This window comes from Balaenoptera ricei, chromosome 17 (assembly GCF_028023285.1).
Source record: "Balaenoptera ricei isolate mBalRic1 chromosome 17, mBalRic1.hap2, whole genome shotgun sequence".
Classification (NCBI taxonomy): domain Eukaryota; kingdom Metazoa; phylum Chordata; class Mammalia; order Artiodactyla; family Balaenopteridae; genus Balaenoptera; species Balaenoptera ricei.
The window spans coordinates 57,794,487-57,805,354 of NC_082655.1; the positions used below are offsets into that span (position 1 = coordinate 57,794,487).

A 10,868-nucleotide genomic window follows, 5' to 3' on the forward strand; every position below is an offset into this window, starting at 1 on the left:
ACATTTATTAGGTTATGCTGTAATAACAACAACAAAGGTATATTTCTCATTTGGTTAATGTCGGCTTTGATTGGTTGTGACTCTGCTCCATGTTATCTTTACTCCAGAATCTAATATGAAGGAATGACCCCTTTTGGGGACATTGCCATTCTTATGGCAGAAGAAAGAGATGGCTCTTAGAAGATAACATGCATCACTTTTGCTTTAAAGCAAGACACATGACCAAGCCTACCAGCATGGGGCCTTAGTATCTACCTACATCATGATGTATAAATTGATGTGTATACATAAATCATAGAAACTTAGAGGTCATCTCACTCACTCTTCAAATTTTGTGGATGAGGAATCTCAGGCCTAGGAAGGGAAAATTATTTTTTTGTTGTCACCTAAGTGCTTTGGGGCATATCTCTGATAAAAAACCCTGTCCAGTAGGATTCACCATTTTGTCTGTATCATATAGTACAGATAAGAAGAAAGAGGGGATAGTTAAACTACATTACAAGTCCTTTATATATATAACAAAGCAAAACACATGCCAAAAGTAACTACATTTTACCAACACATTGAAATTAATGCTCCTGACTGATGTATTCTATCTATACTCAACAAAGTACTACTATAGAGAAGAAATAGAAGTTATTTCTGTTTGTTATTTGTCCCTTTCCTACTTTGCGATAGACAGGGATAGTGGCTTAGGTTTAATTAAAGGAATAAACTCACAATGTTTATTTCCTCTCTAATTCTTTCTTCATATTATTTTCATGCAGTGAATGGAGATAACTTCTGACTTCTATCAGCTGCTTATACATTCATTTATTAACCTAGTTATTCAAGTACCTACTAAATGTAAGGATTTGATTCTAACTGCCATGGTGGATACAATGAAGAGATGTATACCTACTTAAAGCTATAATACAAAGCAGTGTGGCAAGTGCCAATGAATATATAGTAAGTATAGCTATGTTCTAATAGCTCTTTTATCAGAAACCATAAGACCAGAAGTAGAAATAATCTTTAAATATATTCCCAGATACCAGAAAGTTTTAATACAAATACCTTAGCATCTGCATAATTACTTGCACATGGTAGATGACCAACACATGTCTCATGAATTGAACTGAAGCTAAATATACCGGAAAAAATACCAATGCGGGTTGAAAAGAAGGGAAGTAAGGCGGGCAGAGATTGAGCTACACTTAAGGAGACTAAAGAAGAGGTCCTGTCAATGATTAGAAAAGAGACAAAGCAGCGTGGAGGGAAGGACTTATGTCATCTGGTCCCAGATAGTGGAGCAAACTAGTCTGTAAGAGACACAGGTGCCAGCATTCTTGGAGGCCCTATGGACGGGGGCTCCGGCCTGAGAAGTCTCCTAAAGGGAACAAGATTGTGGGCAAGAGAGGAAGTCCCCCCAGTGTCTCGTTTCCAAATTACTCTGAAATCAGACATCTTTCTCAGGCTTTCTTTTAGGGCTTTCAGTTGAGTCTGCTTAATATAATTCTAGGGTTGGCTCTCCCCACCCCTCCTTAGAATCTTTCTACCTGCTCACAGGCAACTAGAATTATAAGCAGAAAACCCACAAGTAGAAAAATGTTTTAAATTCAGATAAATATCTAACCACAGTATGATACAAATGAGCTTAAGCTTCATATAATCAGCCAGTAAATACACATGAATAATAAATTACTAGATTTTCCCAGATTTGTCAGATTTTATTCCAGGCAGTTTTCAGATAAGAAGCCTTGGAGAACCTGAAGAAGGGGAAAGGCTACAGATGGAAGGATCTGAGGAAAGTAAAATTTACATTCCTCACCTCTTTGACCTGGGCGACAAAAATTGTGAATTAAGATATTTGGTCACATAACTGTAAAGATAGCTTTGGTTTCATAAAGTTCTTGTCTTATGTTTGTTTTGTTTTTGTCTTTTTAAACCAGGGAAGTTCCCTGGGAACTTAACTGAAATATCACAGAAACATTAGTTCCAGTACCTATTTCAACATTGGTGTAGTGTATTTTGTTTTTCTCAATGTGGTACATGGAAATAAAATTTATGGACTATAAAGTCTATTGTATTTGAAAGATTAACCTACATAAGTCAAATTTTTTAAAACTTGTAAAAATATATCCAATAAAAATTGCTTTGACAATTTTTGAGGAGCAAACATTTTATGATCTAAAATACTTAATGTGTAACTGTCATTGTTCCATTTGACACAGATTGTGTCATGATTACAGGAAGGATCTGCTGAAATGATTATATGATCAGAGACTACTAGATCTGTAGGCTCAGTAGTAGATAACTGTAGTGGGGTTTTTTTGTTGTTGTTCTTTGTCTTTTTTTTTTTTTTTTTTCTGCTTAGCACCAGAAGCCCCTCCTCTTGTTTGGGAAACAGAAAGCGTTTGTGAATCTGTGGGTTGAAGTTCAAAAAGCCTGACTCTTTTCCTTATTCCTGGCAGCCAAGACAGGCATATGACCTAAGTTGGGTCAATTGAATATCCTTGCCCTAGCTGTGAGTAAGAATAGTGTTACTAGGAAGGAATAAAAGATTAGAATTAGTCAGTGGGCTTCCATTGCCCATTGTGTCAGGGTCCAAGCGTCCAGCAGCAGTGGTCCCTTAACCAGGCTGTACCTTTGGCCATGGATCTGGCTATGTGCTCTCCCTAGGTTGCCAAGCTATCTGGTAACCATCCAGAAAAATTTTTTTCTACCTAAGGACACCACAGTTTCAGTTTTTGCCTAACTGATATCATCACTGTTTAGAGTCATGGGAAAACCCTAACTAGCCTAAGGATTCTGCAAGGCCAATTTTTGGGCTCTGCAGTTTCTTAAGTAATGATAAAGAGCCACCAAGACTAAGCTCCAGGAGGGAAGAGTCACCTAGCTTGATTACTGTGGTATACTCAGCTCCTAGCTCAGGGCCCTAGTACACAAGTTCAGTAAATTTTTATTTGATTTTGACCTGAATGAATAAAATAGTAACACCCACCTCTAGGCCTCCTCAACATCTATTTGAAAATTTTGGATCCTGTCTGCTTTTAGTGTAGATTTTCCTTAGGAAGGAACAGAACTCAAAAAAAGATGACACTAAGGTTTTAAAATCAAGTAAGTAGGAGGCTGTTTTTCCAGTGGCAGAAATGAGGAAGTCAGGCATAAAGATTAGGTTTCTGCTGTGATAAATTGAACCTGTTAAATGCTATGACTTTTACATTTCGTAGCTGTAGGTTAAACCGGTTATGTCACTCATTTGATAGCTCTGTATTTGTTTGAAAAATACAAAAGTCCCTCCTACTGGACTTTGATCTAGCAGAAACAACTGTTACCTAACAACCTCAGACCGTCACTGGAACACCTTTACAAGAACGTTCTTTATTTAAATGGTTTTGCATATGTAATTTATTTAAGCCTTCAAAATGATTAGAAAACTTCTTATGGTCCTGCTTTTGTCGTCTGTGACTCTTGGAGAAGCAAGGAAATCGTTTCTCAGTTTTCTGAACATAGAAAAGACTGAATTACTATTTTTCACAAAGACTGAAGAAACTGTCGTTGTAAGGTCAAGTTACAGAGATAAACAGCCAAACTCCAGCTACCTCTTTGTGCAACTAGAAGATCCTAAAATGCTCCAAGTGGTGAATGTGACTAAGACCTTATCAGATGTTACCAACTTTACCATAAACCTGGTGACAGATGAAGACGGGGAGACAAATCTGACCATTCAATTGTGGGATTCTGAAGGTAGGCAAGAAAGACTCATTGAAGAAATAAAGAATGTCAAAGTCAGAGTGCTCAAACAAAGACAAGACAGTCTTTTCCAGGCATCAAACCTTATTGATAGAAATATCCTTATGGTTTTTCTACCAATGATACTGTTAAATAAATGTGCGTTTGGTTGTAAGATTGAATTACAGGTGTTTCAAACAATATGGAAGAGACCTTTGCCAATAATTCTTGGGGCAGTTATACAGTTTTTTCTCATGCCATTTTGTGGATTCCTTTTGACGCAGATTTTGGCATTGCCTGAGGCACAGGCTTTTGGATTTGTAATGACCTGTACATGCCCAGGAGGGGGTGGGGGCTATCTCTTTGCTCTGCTTCTAGAAGGAGATGTCACTTTGGCCATTTTGATGACTTGCACATCAACGTTACTGGCCCTGATAACGATGCCTGCCAATTCGTACATATATAGTAGGATGTTAGGGTTATCAGGTACTTTGCATATTCCTGTTTCTAAAATTATGTCAACACTCCTTTTCATACTTATACCTATATCAGTGGGAATAATCATCAAGCATAGACTACCTGAAAAAGCAAAGTTCCTGGAGAGGATCATTAGACCTCTGAGTTTTATTTTAATGTTTGTAGGAATTTATTTGACTTTCAGAATGGGATTAATGTTTCTAAAAACAGTGAACCTAGAAGTGATTCTATTGGGTGTCTTAGTTCCTGCTTTGGGTTTGTCGTTTGGGTACTTTTTTGCTAAAATTTCTATGCTGCCTCTTCCTGTTTGTAAAACTGTTGCTATCGAAGGTGGGGTACTGAATAGTTTCTTAGCCCTTGCTGTTATTCAGCTTTCTTTTTCACAGTCCAATGCAGACTTGGCTTCTGTGGCTCCTTTCACAGTGGCCATGTGTTCTGGATGTGAAATTTTACTGATCCTTCTGTTCTACAAGGCTAAGAAAAGATGTATCCTTACCATAGAAAAGAAAAGAAAGAAAAATCCCCCAGTCTAACAGTTAAAGCTTTACTGAATTTTCCTACTCTGAATGAGGTACTGTGGGAGATTCAAAGAATATCTGAAATGATGCCTGCTCTCAACTCACTTATGATCTGATTGAAAACTTGACATTAGGGGAGAAATATATACATACATATAATCATATGTGCTGAACACCCAATGAATAGTGCAGACAGTTAAATGTACAGGAAGTCAGAGGAAGGAGACTACTTTTCAACTGTGTTGGCTTGGAAATGTTCTATAGAGTTGGATTTTAATATAATACTTTATTATGGTGTCTTGAACAGGAAAGAGCAATAAAAAAAAAAAAGTCCTCCTGTAGTGATTATGATATATCCCGAGTATTTATGGAAGGGCTGCCCTTCCATAATAGGCATTTGGTAAATGCTCACACAGTGAATGAATATGTAAATTCCTCTTTGGAATCAATGTCTTAAACTAAATATAGCATTTCTGCTCTCAGAATTGTACTTCCTCCTGTCGTCCACGTCTCCCACTAAAGACGTTACCATTTACCCTGAAGCGCAGGGTCATCTCTTCCCCCTCTTCTCCTTTCTTCCCTCTTCTTTCTTTCATTATAGTCAAACTATTTCCTACAGACAATTTCCTGTAATATCTTTTCATCAGTCTCCTCTCTATTCCCAGTACTACCACTTTTGTTCTGTCCTAGATTGCTGCTTCCCTAAACCTTTCTTACCTGGCTTTTGGCCTCTCTGTCCACTCTCCAAGCACTGGCAGATTAATCTTCCTAAAATCTAACTTTGATCATCTGCTTTCCCTGCTACAAACCTTTTTGCCTCTTGAATAAAGTCTATATTCCTTAGGGAGGCATTTTGTACGCTCTGCTCACTGACTTCACCCTAGCTTTCCAGTTTTATCTCCCCTCCCACTTCTTTACACGCAGTCTTTGCTCCAATCAACAGATAACTTGATAACTCATGACTCTGCCTTTGTTCACACTGTCCCTGCAACCTGAGGGGACTACGGTCATCTCTGTCTAGATTTTGACCACTCTCACAGACCTGGCTCAAATACCACCCTTGCCATGAAGCTTTGACTAATCCCCCTTAGCTACCGGGAACTGAAATTTCCTCTAAATTCTCATCACAATTTTTTATGCTCATAGTACTTGCATTACAGCTATTTGTGTTCCTATCGTATCCTCCCTATTTTGCTATAAATCCTTGAACATGCAAATTATAAACATAATATAATATGTAAACAATATAATAGAATATTAACAGTACAATATAATAGTATGAACAGTATAATATAATAATATAAACAATAGAATATGATAATGCAAACAATATTCATTTTGATACTCCCCATAATATCTAGCATATTTCCTGTGTGCTTATTCAAATAAAGTGTTGAAGTACAGACTAGGGCCCAAATGAATAGTATGCTCGTTTTTACACCACTGTTGAGTTTTCAAAAGCAATTTTTAGTATCTAGTTCCAGTTTGCACTTCTCTCCAAAGAAAGTAAGGGCATCAAGAAAGAGAACTATCACTCTAAATAATTCTGCTTCCCTTATTTCCCAGGCCCTTAGTTGTAGGCAAATTACTTAACCATCCTGTAGTACCATTTCCTTATCTAAAAAATGGAGATAATAGTGTAAACTCCATCAAATTGTCATAGGAATTAAATGAGATCTTATTGACAATGTACTTAGAACAGAGTACATGCTCAGCAAGTGTTAGCTGCTATAATTATTTTACCGGATTTTAAACTTTTGACCTTGATATATCTACTGTTGGTTTGAAATACTAATCTGATAAGTCCATAGAGCCTAAAACTTCAAACATTTTCCTATCAGTGTTATTCACCATCTTAATCATAGTATTAGGGAATTTTTGTTCAGTTTGCCAGCTAATAAGACAACCAAAGTTCTTTTTCTCTTATTTCACCAAATCCAGTATGTTAATACCAAGACTCATCAAAGCGCTGGTTTGGCATTGTGATGGATGGTTATTATTCACTTTATAAAATGATAATTGCCTACATGAAATACTTTACTACTGACTCCTTTAAATGGAAATCTCCACTTAGGGGTTTAAAACATAACTAAGCTTGCATAAATTTGACTTATGTACATTTTCATGAACATATTTTACTGATTGGGAGACAAGAAACTGCCTTTCTAGTTGCTCTTTATCCTTAACTTTGTGGTCTCGAACAAGACACTTCTCTGCAGTTCAGTTTTCAAATCTGTAAAATGAAGAGATTCAACTGAGGTTTAAGATCTTGCTTAACTCCTAAACCTGTAATTCTGGCATAAAACTCTGGGACATTAACACCACGGGCAGGGCGATGGTTTCAGGTTGACAAGAATAACCACTCACAGCTGCTGCTTTCTACTTAAAGCAACAACAAAAATATGAGTTTCTTGAGGGCAGGGACCACATATTATTCTTTGAATTCCCTACAGTTTTTAACCAATACTTTTAATTGAGTTGGTGCTCGTAAAACATTGAATTAATTAATCATTAATGTCTATGAAAGTCAATATCATATACTCTAGGGCCAGATAATGCCGGGGTCTGCAGTTCCAGCTCTGTCACCAACTGGGTGACATTGGTCAAGTTACTTAATCTCTCTATGCCTAAATTCATGTGGACAGTGGGGATAATGATAGTACCTACCTTATGGTATTGTTGTGAAGATTAAATGAGTTAGTATTAATAAGGTCCTCAGAATAATGCTTAACACATAGTAAACTCTATAATTATTATGGTTACTCTCTGCATGTTTGATCTTGCACTTTAAAAGCAGATGAATGTGTACAAATGGAACTTGGAATATATTTTATTTATCTTATAGATGTATCATGGAAGATTGAGATTTTTATGTAGGAAAATTTGTCTAATTTGGATGGGGATGAAGTTATTCAAGCCATTTATTTATTGTTTAATAATGAGAGGCATAAAGCAGGCTAACTAATTGCTTGAGTTCATACCAACCATTTGTCCAACAATAATCAGTATCAAGGCTGCAAAGAACAAAAGGCTTTATTTGAAGTCTTAAGAATTGCAATTCAGGAGACACAGATTTGGGACTTCCCTCGCAGTCCAGTGGTTAAGACTCCGCACTGAAGGGGGCCTGGGTTCAATCCTTGGTCAGGAAATAAGATCCCACATGCCATGCAGCACGGCCCAAAAAAAAAAAAAAAAAAATTTATTTTAAAATTTAAAAAAACAAAGAGAGACAGGAGACACAGATTCGGGTAAAACTGAAAGAGTATTGCAGGGGAGAGAAAGAATCAGGAGCTTATGCAGGCAAAAGCCACAAGATTGTTCAAAAATTATGACTGATCCTGATTCAAGAAAGGAAATATTTGTCCTTAAGGCTGTCAGGAGTTATTTTAGGGTAAGGGTCCAATAAATATCTTGAGTTTCTGGAACATTGGGTAAGTGTTCTGGATGCATGTGTTAAGATAATAAGTGGTCAAAAGTTTCATTTGGTCTGAGACATGCGTAAGTCACACTTCCTCGATGGCCTCCTGGCTCCATTTTAGAGAGCTCTCTTAGCAATACCAACTCCATTTTGATTTTCCTTTCACACATTTTACACAGCCATGATTGATTAGACAAAAGATCCAGAGGTAGAGGGATAAGCCATTTTAAAAAAAATAAACTTTCATTCCAACCTTTAATAGAGATGATTCTATGGTACATTTTTTTCCAGAACTAAAAACTCTATCTCTAATTCCAGCCTATGTTATGTCAAAACGTGAAATCTTGTTAGGTATCCTGAAGATTCCACCCATAAGGAACCTGCATTTTGTGTTTATAAATTTTTGTCATTTTTAATCAAAGTCCACTAAATAATTAACTTAATTAAGAAAGTATTGGTATGTGGAATCTGCATTTTTTTTTTTTTTTTTTTTTTAGTGAAAGGAGTTGCCATTTAAAAGAAGTCAGCTCCAGAGACTAAATAAAGTTAGCAAGATACCCAAGATTGCAGGGGAAGGAATCACCATGAAGGTCGCTCTTTATCATGCAAATACAAGGCACCTATCACTTATGTAGGTGAAGACCAGAGCACTCTGTGGCTTGACAAAGGCCATCCTTCCCAGAACCCCTCCACGAATAGTCAGGTGTCTGGGGAGGTGTCAGGGGCATTGGATCTTACCTCTCTTCCATTTTGAGGTTTAGCATAATTGGAACCTCTGTCATGGATGCAAGTCCGCTGGTAGGAAAGGATATCAAAGGCCCCCAAGAGGGAACTCCCCATTAGGGAAGTCTGGAATGGTGATCTGGTCACCACGCCAGGGAGCAGATTTTGTCCTGGTATAGTGTGTGGCTGAGGCTGAAACCTGACCCCTCCATAACCCCAAACCACCTTGGCACAGCAGACAGTCTTTGGGGTTGGGAACAACGGCTGCAGATGTGACTATAGCTTTAAAAATTGCCCTTTTGGGAAGCCAAGATCAATGCACCAGGTACCGAGGTCTCTGCAGCCATCTGAATCACTCACAGCACTGGACAAAAATCTTTTGGATTGTGTGGGACCAGTTTGCAACACTGCCAAAACCAGATCGGAGCGCTAGACCTCCCTGTGTACTAGAGGATTCTTCATTTCACTTTGTCAGGCATTTGAAAGCAGAACAACCTCCTTGGACTGAAAAATCCCTGAGTTACTTGAGGACAATTGTAAAGTAGCAGCTGAGGCTCCTAGAAAAAGATTGTACTTCTTGCTCATTAAAGGTAGGAAGCTTGAAATGGTTTTAGTTTGAAGGAATGAGATATTCTATCTATCTTCACTTCGATTACACTGATTTTAGCAGCTTTGTTTATTTAAACGAGGCTTAAAGAGGACTCAAGTGACATTTCTGCAAATGCCTGGGAAATTTTATTTGGTTAAAAACCAACACTTGTCACCACAGAGTTGGCAAGATTTTTATTTTAAGATGACTGACAATGAAGAACCAAAAAGCTAATTTCTAAAGTTTTTTTATTTTTTTTAATCAAGAAAACAAAAGCATCATTTGCTAGACAAATTGAGGTGTTCAAATTAGATACTTACAGCAACACTCTTTAGAAGAAGACAAAGTTCTGGCTCTTTGTGAGGTTTGAGAATTGGTCCCACACTTCATGTCATTCAACTTTGAGAACCCTCATTTGCAACACGTTGGTGACAATACCCTGTCTTCTGATCAAGCTAAGAGAACCAATCACTGCAAATGCAAGGAGCCAAATAACCTGCTTCCCTGATCCTGTTGTGGCTAGGACATCTTTTACCTGTGCACTGCCTTTTGCATTATAATAGTAAGACTATATGATGCCAGACCTGTAATTTCGAGAAGCGGAACTATTTTAAGGACCATAGAGTAGTCCTTGTATTTCATGTGATGCAAGCTTATCGTACCATGTATTCCCTGAATATGGACTTTGGAGTCAGTGTGTTCTACTCTTTGCTCTTGCTGTGTGACTTGAGGATAAATAACTTCCCTGAGCCTCAGTTTCCTCGTCCGTATGATGAAGCTGATCATATCTTCTCATGGAACTGTTGCAACTTTTAAGTAAAATAACGCATATGAAAACAAAAGCGCCTGAAGCATGGTAAGTCCTCACTACATGGTTACCAAATAAATTATTGAGAATAGGGGCAGTTGGTTCTGGCCAATAGATGTCTGTCTGTCTACCTATCATAGGTTTACTATAGTGTATATTGTTGGGGAGGAAGAAAACTTTCCTCTAGGAAACCTTCTAAGTTCTTCTGGCTGGCCTAAGAATTAAATTGACATGAGACAGATTCAACAGGAGAAAATCAAATTTAGTTTTATACATATGAGAATCCCACACACATAAGGGGGAGAGAGACCCCACATGCATGAGAGGGTCAGAGGCAGAAAAGTAAAATGAGGACTACATGCCATCCTGAGCTAAGGAATGAGATGGGGGCCTGGGGCTTCCAAGGACAGGAGGATTATAAGAAGAAAAGCAGATGTTTGGTAATTAGATATTTGCCCTACCATATAGATGGGGCCCTTTAGATAAAGCGTATCTCCAGTAATAACTCTTTTCTGAGAAAAATTTCCAGTTTAAATTCTTCTAGGTAGTTAAGGGAGAGGGAGTATTTTCTCTTGCACTCACCAGGTCTCAGTTGCCTTGAGCTCAAAATAATCCTCACGC

General features: G+C 37.7%; 1 protein-coding gene across 1 annotated transcript; it reads left to right on the forward strand.

The window, feature by feature from the left end:
- Positions 1 to 3,096: 3,096 nt before the first annotated feature.
- On the forward strand, positions 3,097 to 5,008 carry SLC10A5 (solute carrier family 10 member 5). Its single transcript, XM_059901787.1, has one exon. It carries the CDS (start codon positions 3,408 to 3,410, stop codon positions 4,722 to 4,724), a length of 1,317 nt encoding a protein of 438 aa, XP_059757770.1. The 5' UTR covers positions 3,097 to 3,407; the 3' UTR covers positions 4,725 to 5,008.
- The last annotated feature ends 5,860 nt before the right edge of the window (positions 5,009 to 10,868 follow it).